The sequence below is a fragment of the Canis lupus genome, chromosome 38, assembly GCF_011100685.1.
Source record: "Canis lupus familiaris isolate Mischka breed German Shepherd chromosome 38, alternate assembly UU_Cfam_GSD_1.0, whole genome shotgun sequence".
NCBI classification, from domain to species: Eukaryota; Metazoa; Chordata; class Mammalia; order Carnivora; family Canidae; genus Canis; species Canis lupus.
The window spans coordinates 23,631,538-23,651,738 of NC_049259.1; the positions used below are offsets into that span (position 1 = coordinate 23,631,538).

Genomic DNA, 20,201 nt, shown 5'->3' on the forward strand with positions numbered 1-20,201 from the left:
CTATGGCCCTGGCCTTCCCGCGGCCCCGTTACTCCTCTCCTTCTCGGTCACCGGAGCTCCATTTCCAAGAAATGCATGACGAACGCTCCTAGCAGAGAAGGGGCCTTGAGGAGAGAAGAGGGTGGCTGTCTCCACACTGGAGCCCAGAGTCTGGCCGCTGGTGCTGGTGCTCAGAATCGTAACAGAACTGACAGGGGATCTTCGGGATCGTGGAATCCAATCCCCTCGTCTTACGGATACAGACAATGAGGCCATGGAGGTGGAGTGATTGCCTAGGCATCGATCGGTGACTCCAGGGAGGACTACACCTCTATTCTTCAACTCTCAACGCAGTGGCCTATTCATGGGGATGCTCCTCAAGTGCAGTCTAACTTGAAAATGTAAACTATGATTTTTAAGAGCCAGGGACTGCGCTGCCTGAGTAAACTGGGGCGTGATTTATCCCTTAAGCATCTGAACAAAAGGTTCGGGGAAACCTTTCATCCACTGCTAGCCACATACCAAGTTTTGACGGGTAATCCTGTTAACCCTGGGTCCCTTTGAAGAACTCTATGTCGATTGTGCCTTCTAGGCACCTCCTTATTCCGAGTTAATACACTTGTAGCTGGAATCATTTTATTTTGGAGGAAAGGTGTAGAGGGTCCAGAGGTCTGTGTACTGGAGCAGGGGAAGAGGTGTAGGTGCGAGAGAAGTCGGTGGTGTGGAGCTAGAACTAAAATGTTGGATGGAGCTGTGCGGTAATGAGGGGAGTGAGAACACAGGGCAGAGGCAACATGAGCGGGAGATGATGTGAGGATGGTTGAGGGAACCGAGGGACATTGAGATGAGGGGCCTGGATTCTCACCTTGACTGGCCAGCATGTCAGGGCTGCTCCAGACTGTGGAGCTGATGGCCTCGCCGAGTGGGGCCAGAGTTCCCAGCTCCAAATCCTGCTCCTGCCAGTAGCCTGGGGAGAGAATCTCCATCAAGGATGAGCCCTACATACTTGCTGCCACCGGCCTGGGATACTCTGGTTGTCAGGGGTGGGGGTGGGGAGAGGACAGGCCCTGGATGAAAAGCAGGTTCTCCAGGTACCTAAGACAAGGTGGGTTACTCGCCAAGGGGAGACGTTCGCTAGAGTCCTCAGAAAGGAAGTGAGCTCTTCCTCCCAAGGGGGGGCTATGAAAGGAGGATGCTAACTTATCTTTTCTTTAACCAGTCAGCCACACAATGTCAGAGCCAGAAGAGATCTTAAAGATCCTCTGGTCCAGTTCTCCCACTTTGCAGATGGGGACCATGGAGCCTAGAAAGGTTCAACGTCACTTGGTGAAGGTCCTTCCAGAAAATGAAAGATAAGCACAAAGATTTTTCATTCCTTATCCAGGACTCTTTCAGGTACTCGGTCCTGTCTACTAACACGACAACAGATGTAGCCATCGGGAAACACGCTTACTCTTCCTCCTTTGAATAGACCCGTGAAACACACACACACACACACACACACACACACACACACACACGCTGGTTCCTGTTGTGCAGCGTGGGAGCAGAGAGCAGGGACTTGCCCAAGGTCATGCACACAGGAGAACAAAGACTGGGAATCAAAGGCCCGATCCGAGTCCAGAGCTCCCTGACTTTCCCGCCAAGGCCCCGGGCGCTGCAGGCAGGGGTGGAGGAGGGAGTAGGGGGTGGGGGAGGGAGCAGGGGGTGGGGGAGGGGTGCAAGGTGCCACCTGCCAGCGGTCGCGGCCTGGGCTGCCCCGCCTGCCCCCGGCCCCCGGCCTTCCCTGGCCGTGCTCCCCGCCCCCCCGCCCCCCGCCGGGCCCCCGCGCCCCCCGAACCCGCGGACGGACAGAAAAGCCCGCCTGGCGAAGCCGCCGAGGCTCCCGCCGCAAGCCCCGGAGCAGCCAATCAGCGGCGCAGCGCTCCGTGACGTCATCGGCTGCTGGGCAGAGTCCGCAGCGGCGGCGCGTCCCGGGCCGGGAGTCGCGTGAACTCGGCGGGCGCGGCGGGACCCGGGGAGGCCGGCGGGGCGAGCGCAGCCTGAGCAGGGCCCGGAGACCGGGGATGGGACCCCGGGGCACCGCAGAGCCGGGAGGAAGGGGGCAGGGGGCAGGGGGAGAGGGGGAGAGCGGGGGCGGGGGGGGGAGAGCAGGGGAGGGGAGGGGAGAGCGCAGCCTGAGCAGGGCCCGGAGACAGGGGACGGGACCCCGGGGCACCGCAGAGTCGGGAGGAAGGGGGCAGGGGGAGAGGGGGAGAGCGGGGAAGGGGCAGGGAGAGCAGAGGAGGGGCTGGGAGGTGAGAGCAGGGGAGGGGAGGTGCGAGCGCAGCCTGACCAGGGCCCGGAGACCGGGGACAGGACCCCGGGCACCGCAGTGTTGGGAGGAAGGGGGCAGGGGGCAGGGGGAGAGGGGGAGAGCGGGGAAGGGGCGGGGAGAGCAGAGGAGGGGAGGGGAGAGCCTAGCCTGAGAAGCGGCCCGGAGACAGGGGACAGGACCCTGGGGGCATCGCAGAGCCCGGAGGAAGGGGGGCACGGGGCAGGGGGAGAGCAGGGGGGCGGGGAGAGCAGAGGAGGGGCTGGGAGGGGAGAGCAAGGGAGGGGCGGTGGGAGCGCAGCCTGAGCAGGGGGCCCGAAGAGAGGGACCCCAGGGACACCGAGGAATCGGGAGGAAGGGGACACGGGGCAGGTGGAGAGGAGGAGAGCAGGGAAGGGGCGGGGCAAGAGGTCTCGGCCCCAGAGTGCGCCTTGGCGGGTCCTCACACGCATCCTCCAGGAGATTGGGGGAACCCTGTTCCCTCCAAGAGCGGGGGCCCCAGGCCCCCCCAAGGGCGGAGGGAGAGTGTGGGGGGCGGTCAGCGGGAACCCCGGGGCTGCGGGCACAGTGGGCAGCGGGGGGACGCAGGGGTGCAGAGCGGAGAGGAGGCTGCGGATGCCCGGCCCGGGGCCGGGGCGCCTGGGCGCAGGGCTCTCCCCCTCCCGGGCCGGGGCCGGGCCGCCCCCCTGCCCTGCCGGACTGCAAGGCTGGAGGCCGCCTGACCTGGTGAGTGTTTCATCTTCTTGTCCCGGTTGTGCATTTGTGGGCGCGGACGCCCGGTTGGAAAGCCCGATTGGGGTGCTGGGGGGACAGGGGGAAGCCAGAGGGGGTCCCCGCCCCCCAGTACCGGGACTGTGCGCACTAGTAAGCACCAAACAGGCCTTTGCTCACAGGGACGGAGGGAACGGCCCGCGTACTTGGGCACAGCACCCCTGGGTTTGCAGGTGGACCTCAACGTGAGCACCACCTAGAGAGGGAGGCCGCCCAAAGGGACCGCCGCTGCTTTTAGACAGGAGGTCGCAGTCGCCACGGCTTCCCTCCAGGCCCACAAAGAGCGGCCTCTCGAGAAGCCTCTCTGTCTCCCTGGGGGCCCTCGAAGCTTTCTCAGCAGCTCCCTTTCCGCGCGGCCTCTCCACCCGTCCCCGTCGTATGGCGGCCGCGTGCTCACTTGGCAGTCCCCCCATCTCAACTTGGAGCGGCTGGGAGCTGGGGCCTGGCCCTACTCGCCTTTGTATCTTCAGCTCTCGGTGCTTGAAATGGGGTCTGGCCATTCCCGGGGTACACCTGGCGCCCTGCTGCGTGTCCCCCCCACCAGGCAGAGGAAGTACCTGCCCAGCAGCCCAGCAGCACGGATGTGGTCTCCACTCTCCTGCTCCCCCCACCCTTTTTTTTTTTGCTGCATTCCCTCAATTGCTTTTCTCCCTGCTTCTATTTCTTTCGTCTCTCCCCTCCTCCTGCATTTTGCGGGCATTGCCTCCCCCTGGTATGGGATGAATACTTGGAATGGTGAACCACACCGAACCGTTCGGATGAGGGGACTGATAACTAACACCAATAGTGTCCAGGAAACGGCATAGATCGTCTCCGTCCGTCCCTGAACTCACTCTGGTTTGTAGTGTTTTTAGAAGCCGGGGAACAGCGAGCTGTGTGGCGTTTGTTTATTTTTTCCTTTCCCTGATGGGGTGATGTGCTCCCTCCAATTCTGAAAAGCACTTGTGATCTCATGCCTTCTCTTGAGAACTGTCTGTTAGCGTGCCTCCAAGTTTTCTCACTTCTTAGGACGTTGTACACCCGTAATGGGAAGTCCTGATGGCCACTCCCCCGGCAGCCGCCGATGAGAATGCTATTAACAGAAACAGGTGTAAGTAGCAGAGATGGTGGCCGGGGCCGCCCAAGCCTTGTGCCTTTGGGTTCAGACTGTGCCGATCATTTAGGACCCCGGCTTCGATTCCTTCTGTGGACCCCAATGAGCAGGGGAAGCTCAGGAGCGCTCCGGAAGGGCGGCATGGCCCTTGCAGTGGACACAGCGGACCTTCTGCTCAGAGCCATCGGCCCACAGAGCCACCTGTTTGGGGGCCCAGGCTACTCATAGGGAAGAGCAGCGAAGAGATTCCATTCACGGGCCTTACTGTCTTCCTGCTTCCCCTTCGCTGACATCCCATCCTTTGCAGATAATATCCAGCTGGGTCGGGCTGGCGTTGGAGACCCTGGGCAGCCTCATGCCACTGCGCCTTCCAGCTTTGTCTTTTCTTTATCCCACGCATATCCCAGACATGGTGCCTTTCTGAGTTTTCTAAGGACCCTTGGCTTGCCTGCCCAACCCCTTCCTACCGTAACCCTGCGGATAATGCCCTCCACCCATCTTCACACATCTAAGCCCTTCCCGTGCCCACAGCCTCCTTTCTGTGCCGCTTCCCGGGAGAAGTCTTCCTTACTGTTCCAGACGGAAATCCTTTCTGGCTTCTCTGAGTTGCGACACTTAACTTTTCTTAAGTTGTGCTGCGAGTTTGGAGTTTGGCTTCCCCCACTAACTTACAAAAATTCCGCAGCTAGGGGCTGACATCTGATTCACCTCTGTATCCCGCACGGGGCCCTAATGCAGCGTATTGCACGTAGAAGGGGCTTAATAAATACATATTTAATAAATGAGTCAAAGACGCTGGGCATCATCTGTCGTGAGAAGTAGGCTCAGCATCTGGAAAGAGCAAACCAAACGCGAGGAGGACACAGGACAAAGGAGAGGGTAGACCGTCCAGAGGCTGAAGCTCTAGAAGCAACAATATGGTGGGAATTGTATTTATTGATCACCTCGGGTGTGTCAAAATCCAAGTTAGGTGCCTTAGAATCGTTATCCAGTACAGCCCTCCTGATAGCTAGTGCTATGCACGTGTTAAGGGCGAGTTGGCCAAGACTCGCAAAAGTTAAGCAACTCGTCCACATGATGGAGCCACCAAGTGTCAGGATGAGACCCCTCGGACTGCAGAGCCCAGGCCTTGTGCACATCTCTGCTGCCCGCCTTCCTCTGCAGGCGCGTGCATTTTGTGTGTGTGTGGGGGGGGGGGCGGGGGCAGGAGTTCTAGGGGAAAAGATTCCTTCCCGCGTCACTGGCCAGGGCTGGCTCACCTCGACAGTGGTCACACTGCTCACCTGCCATGTGGTCAAGGTAACCAGTGTAGCACGCTGGGAATGGGGGCTTGTGGTGGCGATGGGATGGCTTGTACCCACTGAATGTCATCTTTAATTGGATTTCCTCATGTGGCTCATTGATACGTCCGGGGGCTGCTTCATTTACCCCCAAGAGCTTCACAATGTGGGGCTTTTGAGCCAACCACGTGGTAAGAGGTGTCTAGTTAAAACTAACAGAATCCCTTTACGCTTTCATAGGACTCCAGTGTCTGGGCCGAAAACAGAGTGAGCGTCTTGTTTGCTCTCACTTGCCTTGGGGGCTTCTTAGTTCTTGGTTTATTTACCAAGAATTTCCAGGATCTGTAGGACTCGTAGCATCGTAAAGGACAAAGTAGCCCTTTCACCCACCAGTGTCCTTCTGATTGATTGTTCACATTAAGAGTAGCAGAGGTGGGAATTGGAGACCTACCAGCGTGCCCTGGAAAGCACAGTATCACCTGTGACTCACTTTTTCGCTCATAACACGTGTCCTCACGTGTAGTAAGTGCTCAATAAATATTTATTGAATAAATAAATGAGCGACTCGAATGAATGGCAATGCAGCATGTCTCCTGTCTGAGCGATGCTAGGAGGGACGGCTAAGAGAAGGTGCCCGTGTGAGCCCCGACGGCTCGCCTCGCGTCTTCCCTGCCTGTCCATTCTGGGAATCTACGGGGCATTGCCCTTAGGCCCCTGAGCAGGGTTACAGGTGCCCGTGTGGGATGGTGGGACAGGGACAGCGCGCTCCCCTCTTGCCACTGCTGGCCTTGCCGGCGCCTGGGTCCGGAGCTTCCCTTCCCTGACTAGAGAAAACCAGCTCCCTGAGTAGGAGTTGATGATGATGGTGATGGTGATGATGATGATGATGAGTCAGCATTTCTAACTCCAGAGTTAAAAATATTCTTCATCCCAGCCTACTTGGTATTCCTCACGACTACCATGACAGGTGGGTGGAGGAGTGTTATCTCCAAGGGAAAAACACACTGGGGGCTGTGGCCCAAAATACTGAAGGGACCCACTTTTAGGATCGTTTACCCACACCCTTTGCCAGGCTCCCCGGCCCCGGTGATCTCGCTCTCGTTCTTCCCCTGCCCTGAGCTACTAGTGAATTCTTGTGTGTATTCGGTTCACACACGGGAGAGAACGGGCCCGGCAAAATCAGCTTAAGGACTCAGGCCCTGGAGCCCTGCATTTTGCCCAGAGCCACAAGTTTCTTTAACAGTGAATGTCTGATTCTGCACTTGGAGGGAAGGAGGGCCGGGCCCCTGTGAGTCCTGACCTACATGGTAACTGCACGATGTGGGGGGAGTCACTTTTTGACCCAAGGGACTTTAGAACACAATACCCTGATCAAAAGAGGACTCCTTTTATGCTCTCACAGTTGCTCTCGGGCTGCCGGGAATTGTGTTACTTCCACGGGGGTCACCCTGTCGCGTCCTAATCTAAGGCGCTGAAGGCCTGAGTGTCGAGAAGCCTCTCCTGCTTCCACCTTCCAGTCCCTTCTAGCTCTGCTCTCGCCTGAGTTCTCAGCTCCCCACTTCTTTCTGAACTACACAGTGCAGTCAGACGGCAGCTGGGGCCGGAAAGGTGGAGTCCGTCCATCATTTAGGATTGCCTGTCTTTTCAGGTGGATTTTCTGCTCTTTCTGCTGCTCCTCCTCCGGGATGGGCCTCTGACCCCTCACGGGCTGCAGGACGTAAAGGATGCCCCAGCTCAGCTCAGCTCAGCCAGCTCCACATTTGCTGGGGGACTCAGTTACGCTCCAGCGGCCCGCCTCCCTCACCTGGCCTCCCCTCCACCCACAGAGACCTTGCTCCTTCCTTGTTCCCTCCCTCCGTTCTTTCTGTTGCTGTCTGGCTTCTCCTCCTGGAGCCTTGTTTATCTCCTTTCCCTCTGGCTCCCAGCAGCCTCTCGGGCCCACAAGGCACTACTCTCTCAGCTTTGCTGTGCTGTCCCAGGAGGCATGCAGGGTATAAGTGAGAATAGATGGTAAATAGGGTGGGAAACGGAACTTGCACGAACACAAGTGCCTATTCCACTGATTTGCCCCCGTAGCTTGGTGAAGCGTGGCCGAGAGGTTTGGATTGGCAGAACCAGGGATCCTACACCCTTAGATAATCCCAGAGATTTGGGTTTGGAAGGGGCTGATCCAGGCTCCAACAGGTTTATTACTGAACGTTGGCAGATGCCTTCTGCTTCCATCCTAAGCAGGTCATTGGAAATGAAAGGCTTTTGTTTCCTGGGCTTGGAATGGTGTGTGGCTAAGCTTTTCCAGGCTGAATGAGGAGGAGGGAATCTTTGGGTTAGTTGGCTGGCTCGCCTGTGGTGGGCGTGAGGGTGGGGTTAAAACAAAAAGCTTATCTATGTGTTAACCCTCTTTACACTAAACAACAACAACAACAACAAAAAAAAACCAACAACCAAAAAACTCCCCAAAACACCAAAAGCAAAACTTACTTATTACAAATATTTTGTTTTACACAAACGTTAGGGAAAAGTATCAAACTACTGTATGTCACGAATAAATATATTGTGTGTATTTCCTAAAACCCAGACACCCATTAGCAGTCTGGTCACTTTCTGCTGACCCCTAATGGCCAGAGGTGGTTAATCCTGGGATCTTTTTGATTCTACCACATGGAGGGTGGGTTCATGTCCTTTCTGATGCCCTTTTACCAAAATTCAGTTAATTCCCCTCTTCCTTCTCTTGTGCCTAATCCTCCCCCAAATATGTCCCCCTCTATCATTCTTAGAAGCAAAGACTTTGAGGGGCACCAGGGTGGCTCAGCAGGTCAAGCATCTGCCTTCGGCTCAGGTCATGATCCCCAGGTCCTGGGATCCAACCCCATGGGGAGACCGCTTCTCCCTCTCCCTGGGCCACTCCTCTCTCTCTTTCAAATGACTAAATTAAAAAAAATCTTAAAAAAAAAAAAAAACCTAGACTTTTAGAGTGGACAAGAATCCGAAGTAATATCTAGTGCTAATCTCATTTTAAAGAAGAAAAATCCAAAAAAAAAAAAAAAAGAAGAAGAAGAAAAGTCCAGGGCTTAGAGAGGTTGAGAAACTTGAACGAGGCCACACAGGCAGTCTGCGGGGCCTGCGGTTAGAAGCCCGGCTCCTGTGGCTACTGTCGTTGGATGGCAGCCTGTGGGCCAGGGCATTTGGAGGCGAGGCTGCCAGCTAGTGTGATTTTACTTTCGGCGACATCTACCCTCTCGGCTCCACACCTGTCTGTGTGTGGTAGTGAGCTCCCCAGCCCCTGGGAGACCTCACGGGAGGTAAGGCCCCTACATACCAGGCAGGTGAGAGGCGGAGTGAGGTGGGGTACCAGCTCCTGCAGCTGTGACGGGCGGCGTCTGTACAGACGCTGGGCCCCCCCCCAGCTGCTGCAGGTCTCCCCGGAGAGGACCCGAGGGGCAGAAGGCGCTCGTGCCCTCAGATGTGAAAGGGGCTGAGTGAGGACAGGCTGTGTGTGTGCATGCGTGTGCTGGCCGCTGGCGGTGGGGAGGCGCGGGCTGCTGGGCCGGGGTGGGGGGGAAGCTACAGGAGGGGAAGGAGCGCAGGAGCATGTCCTATTCTTGAGCTCAGGAGAGAGAAAACTCTGGAGGCAGAAGTGGGCTCGTGGTAGGCTGAGGGGCCCCTCAGAGACTTCGTTAAGATTCCGAGGAGCAGGGACTAGGAAGTGGGTGGCAGAGAAGGAGGTGGGGACAGCTGTTGCTTTGATTTGCTATTGAGTCAGTGTTCTCCGTGCATTAGCGCTGGGAGGGAGCCCTGGGCTGGCCCCCAACAAAAACAAGCCCCTCTGCAGCCAATACTGCGTCCTGGCGGGAACTGCAGTTGGGACACAAAGGGGAAGGGGATCGGGACCCCAGAGCGCCCCTTCCCCAGCTTTAGCTTGTTGCTTCCAGGCCCCAGTGTGCTGTGCACAAGCACATATGGAGTGTTCTGGACTGAGCGGCTGGAGGGCGTGAGGCAGAGTGCAGAGGCTGGCTCCGGAGGTGGGGAGGATTGCCATGAGAGCCAGAGCGGCTGGGTCTGTGCAGGGGCCGAGGCACCTGCCGGGTCTCAGGTAAGCAGGTGAGGCCCGGTGCGCCCCCCCCCCCCTTGATGGTAGCACCGGGCCACCCGAGGAGCGTCTGTTCACGCCACCTCCTCGCTTGCTTCCCACGCGCTCACACACCCATAAATCGGGTCAGGCCTTCGGGGAGCCTGACTTGGTCTGAACTCTCAGGCCTCCCCCTGCACCCAGTGCAGGCACTTCCCACCCCTTCCCCAAATTTACCTTGCTGCGCTCACAGGGATGGAACCGAGCTGCGGAAAGCCCTCCCACCTTAGAACATACTTGGGAAAGGAAACAACAGAGGCAGGTGAACGCAGACTCCCATCTCTCCCCCCGGACAGCGTGCATATGGCAGAGGAGGGACTGGGGCCCGCAAGGTCACCCAGGGCTGGGAGGGGGCGGTTGGGGATGAAGACGGGTCCCCCGACGCCCCAGTCCTCAGTCGGTGCTGCGGGGCCTCGATGCCTGCCTCGGTGCATGGGGTGGGGGGCTCCCTGTCTCATCTCTCAGCCTTGACCCCTTGGTGGCAGGCGGGGTGGAGGGGCGCGAAAAAAGTTTAATCTGTTAGAAGTCAGGCGAGAACGCATTCATCTCTGCTGGCTCTGATTTTACGGACTTGTTTTCACTGTTTCCCTTCACTGGGTGATTGGAGTCAAGGTGTGGATGGCAGGTTCAGGGCAGTGGAGAGAGCATTACATGAAGACAGATGTGTTCCGCTCTGCACACCCACGCCGCTCCGGGCCCCCTCCCGCAGTCCTAACAGATTTAGTCTCTTCCCTTCACTTTTCTCTCTTAAAAAAAGAAAAAAATTCTATTTTCCAGAGGGTGGCACCTTATTCAGTTAGCCTTACTCGGAGCCCTCCGTGCTTCTGTGCAACAGACACCGTCTTCCGAGCCTACGGACTTGGCGGTCAGCGCAGCGGGACCTCCAGATCTCCTGTTCCTCCCTGAGACCCGCCCTGGGTACCCTCCCTGACGAGGGCAGACGCCCCATTTTGGTTCCCCGTGGTGCATCTGTATTCCAGCCTAGTTCCCCTCCTTCTCTCGTTCAGCGTGTGTCCCTTAACACACATGACACACTACACTATTCACTATTCGCCTCTCTGTTTTTATTTTCTTTCTTTCTTTCTTTTTTTTTCTCCTGACATAAACACAGCTTTTCTTATGACCCAGATACAGGGCCCTTCTTCTCCCCAGCCCATTATTAGTCAGAAGCCCTTACTTCCAGAAAACCATATGGCTCAAACTCAGAGATTCTCCCCCAAAGCAGAATTTAGGCTCTCTCTTCTGCTCAGACTCCCCAGGAGAGGGCCAGAACCCTCTCCCCTCCCAAGGGCTGAGGCTCAGGCCATCTGTCACTGACACTGGACTCCAGGGCTTGGAGACCAGAAGAGGGTTGGCATGAAGCAGCAGTTGAGGATAAATGGGAATATGTGCGGCCCGGGCGCTTAGTGGTGGTGGTTTTTATATTTGTCTGAGACGATGGGACGGAGATGGGAGGAGAAAACATATAATATGTGTTTGGAAAGATGTCATCCTTAGGAATTAGAATAAGAGTAGGAATGAGTGCAACTGTCCTGCTGTCATTTTTGCATCCACTGAGGGACAAATGATTAGGAGCAGATGGTAAAACTGGCCCCTCGTTCCATAATAAGGAAAGGACTTGGCTCTAGGCTCTTGAGAGCTTGACCCAAGCTGTGCTAAGTCTCAGGTTACTTGTCATCAATGTATTTGCTAGAGTCTTGCTGCCCGGGTTTCTAAGAAGTAGCAGGTATTTAAGTCAGAGACTCAAGAAACCAGTTCACCCTCTGGACCTTTCAACCGGAGGTTTTGGCTGGAATTCTAGAATCAGGACTGGAAGCAAAGAATCAGGGCAACAGAAGACAAATCAATGTTGGAAGCCAGGATTTGCATATTCACCATGAAACCCGGTACTGGGGGTTCGGGATCTCCAGTCAGCCCTGCTAATGTCTGGGATTATATAAAGCAAGTGCAGAGCTAAGTAGTGGTTGGCTCGGAGATGAGTGGTGGAGATAGCAGCCTTCACTCCCTGTTCTTTTTGTCCCTAGGGCAAGGTGATGCATCTGACCTTCCCGACCCTGAACGGGAAGTAAATGAGCCAAAGGTGCTCATAATTAGCAATCAATACACAATTAGCGCAGGTCTGGCCGGGGGTAAGGAAAAATAAATCCTTAGAGACACTGCATTTTAGTTCTTTATATTATTTAGCGTTCCTATCATTCTCCTGGAGATGTCCAGGAGACAGAGAGGGTTAAGGAATCCCAGAGGGGAGACCTTACATAGAAGAAATGATGCAGGTTTTGGGAAGAAAAAAAAAATTGCCGGAAGCTCCGCATTAGGATCCCTTCTGCAATATGTCCGCTGTTCATGAGAACAGGGGGGCTCAGGGGGACGGGTGGATAGGAGATACTCCAGCTGTTACTGTAACCCAAATTCTGCCTTCCTGAAGGCTCGCTCATGGAGATAAATCACTTCCATTACCTGTCCTTGAGGGATGAAGTTTCTCCTTGTTTCCCATGAGGAGATGGAAGAGGGGCCCTGGAAATCCATCCTGGGAGCCTGCCTCCCCGGCTAGGTTCTACTGTAGGTCACTCGCCGGCATTCGCTATTCTAGGAACTAGTACCAAGCAACTGATAATGGGGGGGAAAAGCAGCCTTTAGGGGAAGATGAGCTCGTGCAGTTCTGATGTGACGGGAGGAACAGGCTGTCTAGTCTCAGACTGGCAGGGGCTGAGCATTCTCGGCTCCTTGCCGCATTTGACGTCATCGGCATTGGCAGATACCCCAAAAGAGTAGCAGAGTCCACTTTAAAGATATGTCTCTCCTGAGACGTGGCCAAGGACTTGGGCTCTGGGATGAGATGCTCGTATTTAGTTCTGTACAAGGTGGTGGGAAAGATGGGGAACCTGAGTCAGGGTGTTAGTACTTGGTTTCTGTGCCCCTCGTACGTGAAGTTCCTCCATTATCGGCTCAGGTGTCCCATCATCCGTACGCGTTGTCTTTGTGTTTACTGCTAAGGTCGAGGGAAAAGGGGAAGTAAGCAAAGCACCGTGACAGGACAGTTTGAGCCGGCCGGCCGTCAGGCTCAGAGTGGCACGGGGAGGGGCCTGCCGAAACCGGGAACGGCGCGCTTTGCATTGCACATTCGCAGCGTCGCTGTGGTACTCGCCGTATGTGAGCAACAGCGTCTCAGCCTGAACCATGACTGTGTTGTGGTTCTGTTTTGAATTTGTGGCTCCGGGATATGGCAAGACACCCAGTTCTCCGGAGGCCACGTGAGGTCACCGTAGGCCCTAGTCCCCTACATCTGCTCAACCTCGGTGTCGCTTGCTCGTCCTGTGCCCTTGCTGCGGTTGTTTAGACGGCCGTGAGGACCTCTCGTGTCCCTATCTCAAGGTCTGTGCCCCTCGTCCTGGTGGAGCGGATCGGGGCTCGTGGCCAAGACCCTGCGTGTCTGTGGTGGGTGTGTGTGGGGGGGGGCGAGGATGCGCGTAGGAGGGGTTGGAGGGTTGGGAGGCTGGAGGGAGGGCAGGACCACGGAGAGCAGCAGGAGCAGCCGCAGAGGCAGGTGGGGGCTAGCACCATGGAGAGCTCAGCGCTCCCGCTTCCCTTCCCGGGCAGGGGCTCAGACTCGCACTGAACCCACAGACATGGGAGACATGGGGCCGCCGCTAGCATCGCCCTGTGCTCCTCACTTGCTCTCAAGGGCCTCCTGGAAGCACTTTGTTCGCACTTGCCACCTGTACGCCCAGGATCCTACAAGAAGTGAGGCCCACCCGCCGACCGAGTTAACCACCGCGAGCAGCCTCAGTAATCAGCGACAATTACCTAGGTGTCCGTGGCGGTGGAGGGGGCTTTAATTTGCTAAGTCAATCGTGGATTAAAGCATCTCCTAATGAGGGAAACGAGGCCACGGGGCCTGTGTCCCCTCAGAGACACTGGGGCGTGGGACAGCCGTGGGGTTTCTCACCCGTCACCTGTCTTTCGGGGTCCCGGTGCCCTGAGGGACCCCGGATGGGCGTGAGTAGTGCCGTCTTCAGGGCGTGTGGGAGAGAGGAGTGGATCACGCCTCTTAGTTGGGACATCTGGTCAGTCTCTTTACACTTAGAGAAATTTTGGTAAAAGGACACATCGTTCTCTCTCCCTCTCTCCAGTACTTGTTGCTGCAGTGAAGAATAGATGCGTGGCTTTACTAAGCCTCTATTTTGCCAAAACCTCAACAGCTTATTGTGTTCGAGACTCTTGAAAGCTCGGCTGCCCGGTGCTAGGAGGGGTGGGTCTGCTTGTTACAACAGGACTGGGCTGGGGGGTCAGGAACCCCGAACACCAGCTGGTTCTGACTTTATAAAGAATCCGCACTACTGCCGACCCCAGAGGAAGAGGCAGGTCGTTGGCCCCAGAGACTTATTCTTCTCCATTTTACAGTTGCACAGGGACTTACTTATTCTTAATTTGACTGCGTTTTCAGTGACCTGAATCCTTATCTGATGGTTTGACTCTCCAGGCTCCCTTTCGGAGGCTTTGTTTCTCTCTATCCCCTATAAGCATTCCCGTGGGGACTGCTGTTCTCAGAGTTTATGGAGAGACCTCCAGGACATGACCTCATCCAGGAAACAGAATGTTCCAGTATATGGGCCTATAGCCAGGCGTTAAACGGGAAATGTTAAATTTTAACACGAAAGATGAAAAGGAGAAGATATGATCACCCAAACCTCCTAATGCCTTGGGTTTTTTTTTTTTTTTTTCTCTCTCTTTTTTTTTTTTTTCCGTTCGTGGTCAGCATGGAGGTAACCCAGGCCACCAGCTGCCTTCGGGGAGAGTCTGGAACCTAGGGGACCAGCCTTAGGCGACATTCCATCGCTGAGAAGCGGATAACAAAACGGGGACCATAGAACCAGTGAGCAGGAGGTTACAAAGGTGACGACTCACAGTGCCCCCCGCTCCGGCCTCCTCCCCCCACCCCTGCTCCAGGGGGTCATCTCTCTGGTGATAACGGTGAAGATACTATCCCTAGCCCGTGACTAAGCCACAAGCAGCTCTTGATTCCCTTCCGCCCGTCCTGTGGACTGCAGGAAAGTCGCACCGGCGAGGAGCCCCGAAGCCAAGTCTCGGGGTTTGCAGGGCAATAGCACAGCCGCGCGCAGGCTGCTGTTTCAGAGTGACCGGAACACCCGAAAGATGCCATCTGTGGAATTTTATGGCTGCAGAACTGTGAGTCACTCCCCGAGTGAACAGGGAATGTTTCCAGCAAGGCACTCTTGAAATTAGACTTGGGCCTGCAGCCTCGGTTGGAAGAGGAAGGAGACAGAGAGAGAGCGTCTGAGGGCAGCGGGCTGGCTCCCTCGCCGGCGTCCCAGGGGGCGGAGGACCTCAGGCTGTGGGAGCGGGACGCCCGGGGTGGGGGGGTCGCCCGCAGGGGGGCGGCGGGGGCGGCAAGAAGGGTGACAGAGCCACAGGTTCGTCCCCTCCCTTTCCAGAAGAGTAATTCTCCTCTCATCGGTTTTTGCTTATGTGAGAGAAGAATGTCTCAGCTTTAAAAATGGAAGTGAGCAAAGCACTGTCCTGGAAGAAGCTCCTCTGAGCAGCAGTGGTGCCTTAGCCCCCCGCCCCCCGCCCCCCAGGGGGAGCTTGGTACTCTGGAGAGCCAGTGGACGTGCTGCGGCCTGGGCCCCTCATCACACAGACTGCTTCCTCCGTGGGGAGGTCCCGGAGCCAGGGAACACCCCCAACAGAGCCAGGGAACTGCCCCCCCACCTGGAGCTGGGGAACCCCCTCCGGAGCCAGGGAACCCTCCCCTGAAGCCAGAGACCCCTTCCTCTGAGCCAGGGACCCCTCCCCTGGAGTCAGGGGCCCCTCCCCCAGAGCCAGGGAACCCCCCCCGCCCCGGAGCCAGGGAACCTCCCCCGGAGCAAGGGACCCCACCCGGAGCCAGGGAACCATCCCTGGAGCCAGGGATCCCTCCCTCAGAACCAGGGAACCCCTACCCCGGAGCCAGGAAACCCTCCCCTGAAGCCAGGGACCCCTTCCTCCAAGCCAGGGACCCCTCTCCTGGAGCCAGGGAACCCTCCCTCGGAGCCAGGGACGACCCCTCCCCTGGAGCCAGGGGCCCCTCCGGAGCCAGGGAACTGCCCCTGGAGCCAGAGATCCCTCCCTCGAAGCCAGGGACCCCTCCCCTGGAGCCAGGGACCCTCACCCAGAGCCAGGGAACCACCCCTGGAGCCAGGGACCCTTCCCCTGGAGTCAGGGACCCCTCCCCTGGAGTCAGGGAACCACCCCGGAGCAAGGGAACTCTCCCCTGAAGCCAGGGACCGCTTCCTCCAAGCCAGGGACCCCTCCCCTGGAGTCAGGGAACCTCCCCCGGAGCCAGGGAAGCCCGGGAAGCCCCCTCCGGAGCCAGGGAACGTACGCCCTCCCCGAGGGCACCCTGGGAGAGCTCAGGACGGAGCAGGTGAGCCAGGCAGGCCCATGGGCAGCCGTGGAGCCAGCGCTCTCTGGACTTCTCCGGCACACTGGGCGTGAGCCCTACGCTGGGCACCTGGCCAGGGGGCTGGAGAATGGACGGCGGCGGACAGAAGGTCACTGGGAAGGGAACGACAGTCGTGTGGGGCGGCACAAGGTTAAAGGGCCACCAGTGGAGGCCTTCAGGCTGTCCGCCCGGCCGGGATGCTCGGTGAGCTCACAGGCTGGGAAGAACCCAGGGAGGGGGGACCCCAGGAAGGCGGCTCAGCGTGTTGAATGGCCACGCGCTCACCGGACAGCAGCATGGCCCAAAGCAAGCTTGCAGGCCTCCAGTCTGCCGACCCTGGGGTTGACCCTGGGGATGCCGCTGGGGGCCGGGACTCGCGGGGAGGGGGGGAGGAAGGAGCGGGCGGCAAGCGGAATGGCCACGCTGGTCCTGGGCCTCCGGCTGCAGCCTTGGTGGCCTGGCTCCCCGAGCGCGTCTCGCCCTCCCCGGCCTCTCAGCGCCTGTTCGGCCTCACGAACCCTACAAAAGCTGCCCACCCCAGCCGCGCAGGGAGTGGTTTCCCTCCTTCCGCACGGAGGTAGCCACTGCACCACACGCCCCGGAGCACGCGGGCAGCAGGGCCCTGGGGAGCGCTGTCCCCCCACTTTCACACTGCAGCCCCTTGCCCTGGCGCACACTACGGGGTGGGCCGCGGGCTGCCTGGCTCCCTGCCTGGGCCCCTGGTCAGGGTGGCCGTCCACGCCCCGAGCATCAGATCTCTGCCACTGCCTCCCACCTCAGAGCTCGCCTTCGTGGGTCCAGAAACCAAGAGGCACGATTAGGCGAGGTAAAGCCTGCATGTGGCCGTGTGGCCTGTATAGTGGTACGACCCGGGACGCTGCGCACAGACGGATGTCAGCCACCCCGACCCGACCCACGATGCTCTCCAAGGAAAAGAGGCCTCCTCGGACTCTTGCTTGGGAGCGAGCCTCCCTCCCCATCCCTGACTTGCCGAGTCTCCTCTGGAAACTCCCGATCCCCAAATTCAGCACCCAGCATGCCTTCCCCCCAGCGCTTGGAGATATGACAACAGAGGGTTTCAGCCTTACTACCCCCCGGGGTAAGGGCCGGGGGGCCCCCCAGGTGGAGGGAGGGCCAGACAGAGTACTGCGTCTGGGGAGGGGAGACTTGGCTAGCACACGGCTTTAGTCTATTCTTCAGTGGTCTGTCCTCGAGCTGAAGCGCTCCCGGCTCCCGGGGTGACCTCCCTCTGTGCAGGTCCCAGCCCAGGGTGGCAGTCTGCCCTCTGAACAGGTGCGGGGTGGGTCACACCGGCTGTGCTGAGCGCACCTGGCAGGATGAGACGGCCCCGGGGCTGTGGCCGCCGAGACCGTGAGAGTCAAGGCCCGGTCGAGGCCCGGCGCTGAGGCCCACACAGCGGCAGCCTGTCCTTGCCTCGCACCCAGCCGGCCCTTGGGACTCCCCTCCCCTCCTGGGCGAGGGAGCGGGCCATGAGCCTAGTCCTCTGGGGAAGGGGCATTCCACGGTGGGGAGGGGCTGCTGTGTGTGGAGACTCCAGCAGGACTCCCTTAGGGGTGTTGATGGGCACAGGCTGAGGTCAGTAGGCTGTAGGGGCGGGGATCCCCGGTGTCGTCCTACGGGCCGGGCTGATGCTCCTCCATCATGATGGGGACAGGGCTGGGGGGCAGGTCAGGGGAGATGGAGCACTTATTCCTCCGGCACCCTGGCTCCCTGGCTCGTCGCCTGTTTTCTTCAGATGAAATTCTTTACATCATCCTCCCCAGTTTCACCCCTCCCCTCTCCACCCCCGCCCCGCCCTGGCCCCGTGCCCATCCCTGCTGGCCACTGGGTCCATAGCCCAGGAGCCGCCTCCCCTTTCTCCTCCCCTGCGGTTCTTTCTGTTTCTGGTTGGCATCTGTCCGGGCATAGCCACCACCCTCCCCCTCACTCTCCCCACATCCCTTTGCTCCGCAGAGGTCCCGGCCCCCTCTCCCCCTACCTCTCCCCCTACCACAGCCCGGCCCTCCTCCCACTGGGCGACTGGGCGGAGGAGACCAGAGGATGCATTCCGTTAGTCCCTCCAGGCCTGCCCTCCCTCCTCCCTCCTCGGGGGACCTGAGGCTCTGAGCCGCGGCTCCCTTCCTGGGCTCCCTACAAACTGTCCCCTGCCACCCCATGAACCTGCAGCGGGGCTGTAAGGAAGCCGAGGGGCCCCCACGGCTGCGCTGACCTACATAGCCAGGGCCGGGGCGGGAGGGGCCCTTCCCCAAGTCCCCTCACCCTGGCCCCGCCTCCCTGCCCCCCTCCCCCCCACTGTCTTCCTTGTGTCTCACCCTTACAAACCCAGGGAGGCTTGAGTTCCCACCTGGGGCCAAGGGGCTCAGGCCACCTCCCGCCCCCTCCCCTCCAATGTGGCAAAATCAGTGCTTAGCCCCGGGCAGCTTTGGGTTTTCTCCGGGCATCCTCCTCCCCAAACGTCTTGGTTCCTTCTGCCCAGCCTTCCCCCACCTCCTCCGCTCCTGTCTGGGCTGCTTCTCCCAGCTGCTGCCACCGCCACGGGGACCGCCATCCCGGCCGCCGCCACCTCCCCGCCCGGTGTTGTTGTTTTGCTCCAAGGAGGAGCCCCCACCCCTTCCTTGCCCACGCCCCCCTCGGCGGCCTCACCCAGGCCCCCTTCCCGGAGCTGCGCCGCGGGTGGGTGGGGGGCGGGCGGGGGCGCGGCGGTGTTTGCACACAGCAGGTTCGGGGATGCACGGGCTCTGCGAGCCCTCCAGACACATCCACAGACCCCGACACACGCCCTGACTCCGCCGGATCTCACTCCGCCCCCAGCGCACACGGACACAGACACACACGGATGCTGACACAGAAACGCAGAGGCAGACGGCGGCACCGACGCGCGCAGCCAGACACGCGCACACGGGACCCCCGGCCCCCGAGCTCCCGGAGCCCCCCGAGCCCCCCGAGCCCCCCGAGCCCCCCCGAGCTCCCGGAGCCCCCCGAGCCTCCCCGAGCCCCCGGCCCCGGAGCCGCGCGCGCAGCCATGCGCGGAGCAGGTGCACGGCCGCCCCCGCCCTCCGAGGGCCGCCCCCGCCGCCCCCGCGCAGACAAAGCGCGCGCCCCCGCCCCCGCCCCGCCCGCACTCACCGTCCTGGGAGAGGTTGGCCCCCCCGGGCGCCCCGCGGCAGGCGAGCAGCAGCAGCAGCAGCGGCAGGGCGGGGCGGGCCCCCATGGCGCGGCCGAGCCTCCCGCGGCGCCGGGCGGGCCTGGGTCCCCGGGGCGCGGGGCGCGGGGCGCGGGCGGGCGGCGGGCGGCGGCGCGGACCGGTGGGCGCCCCGAGCCGCGTCGGAGCCCGGGGCCGAGGCGGGGACCGGGAGGGAGCCGGCGCTGCTGCAGTCGCGGGGATTAAATAGGGCGCTCGGAGCAAACCATTCGGCTGCGGGCGGAGGGGGGGCGGCGGGGGGCTGGGCCGGGCGCGGGGGGGCCCCGCTGCCGCATTCCCCGCCCCCCGCCTCCCTCCACCCCCCCTGCGCCCTCGTGGTGCCTTCCGCCTTCTCCCCCGGGAGCCCCGCCAGCCGGGCGCGGGTGCGGGGCCGAGGGAGCGAACTGGCTGGGCGGCGGGGCCGCGCGCACCCCTGTCGGCTGGGGCGGAGGGGGCGCCGGGCAGGGCCTGGGGCCAGCTGGCGGGAGCGGCCGCTGCAGGCCCCGGCAGGGGCGCGCCCACCGGCCCCGCGCCCCGAGCGCGCCCCCAGTGCGCCCCCCGTGCGCCCCCGGTGCGTCCTCCAGTGCGCCTCCCGGTGCGCCCCCGACTGCGCCCCCCAGTGTGCCCCCTCGTGCACCCCTCGGTGCGCCCCCCCGTGCGCCCCCAGTGCGCCCCCCCCGTGCACCCCTCGGTGCGCCCCCCCCGTGCGCCCCCCGGTGCATCCCCCAGTGCGCCCCCGACTGCGCCCCCCAGTGTGCCCCCTCGTGCACCCCTCGGTGCGCCCCCCCCGTGCGCCCCCCGGTGCGTTCTCCAGCGCGCCCCCCCCGTGCGTCCCCCGGTGCGCCCCCGACTGCGCCCCCGTCTGCCCCCTCGTACACTCCTCGGTGCGCCCCCCCTCCGTGCACCCCTCGGTGCATCCCCCGGTGCGCCCCCGACTGCGCCCCCCGGTGCGTCCCCCCCATGCGCCCCCGTGCGTCCCCCAGTGCATCCTCGA

General features: G+C 60.3%; 1 protein-coding gene across 3 annotated transcripts in view; it reads right to left on the bottom strand.

The window, feature by feature from the left end:
• Positions 1–19,265, bottom strand: part of CADM3 (cell adhesion molecule 3) — a 31,309-nt gene extending 12,044 nt beyond the window's left edge. Inside the window, exons 1-2 of one of the 3 annotated variants that reach the window (XM_038586388.1) lie at positions 19,153–19,250; positions 845–946 (exon numbers count right to left, since the gene is read on the bottom strand). In XM_038586388.1, coding sequence (XP_038442316.1) covers positions 845–946; positions 19,153–19,237 — 187 coding nt within the window. In that variant the 5' untranslated portion in view covers positions 19,238–19,250. Of the gene's footprint in view, positions 1–844; positions 947–3,897; positions 4,034–19,152 lie in introns of those variants that run through there. The other 2 variants (XM_038586390.1, XM_038586389.1) reach the window with 2 other exon arrangements.
• Positions 19,266–20,201: the final 936 nt, after the last annotated feature.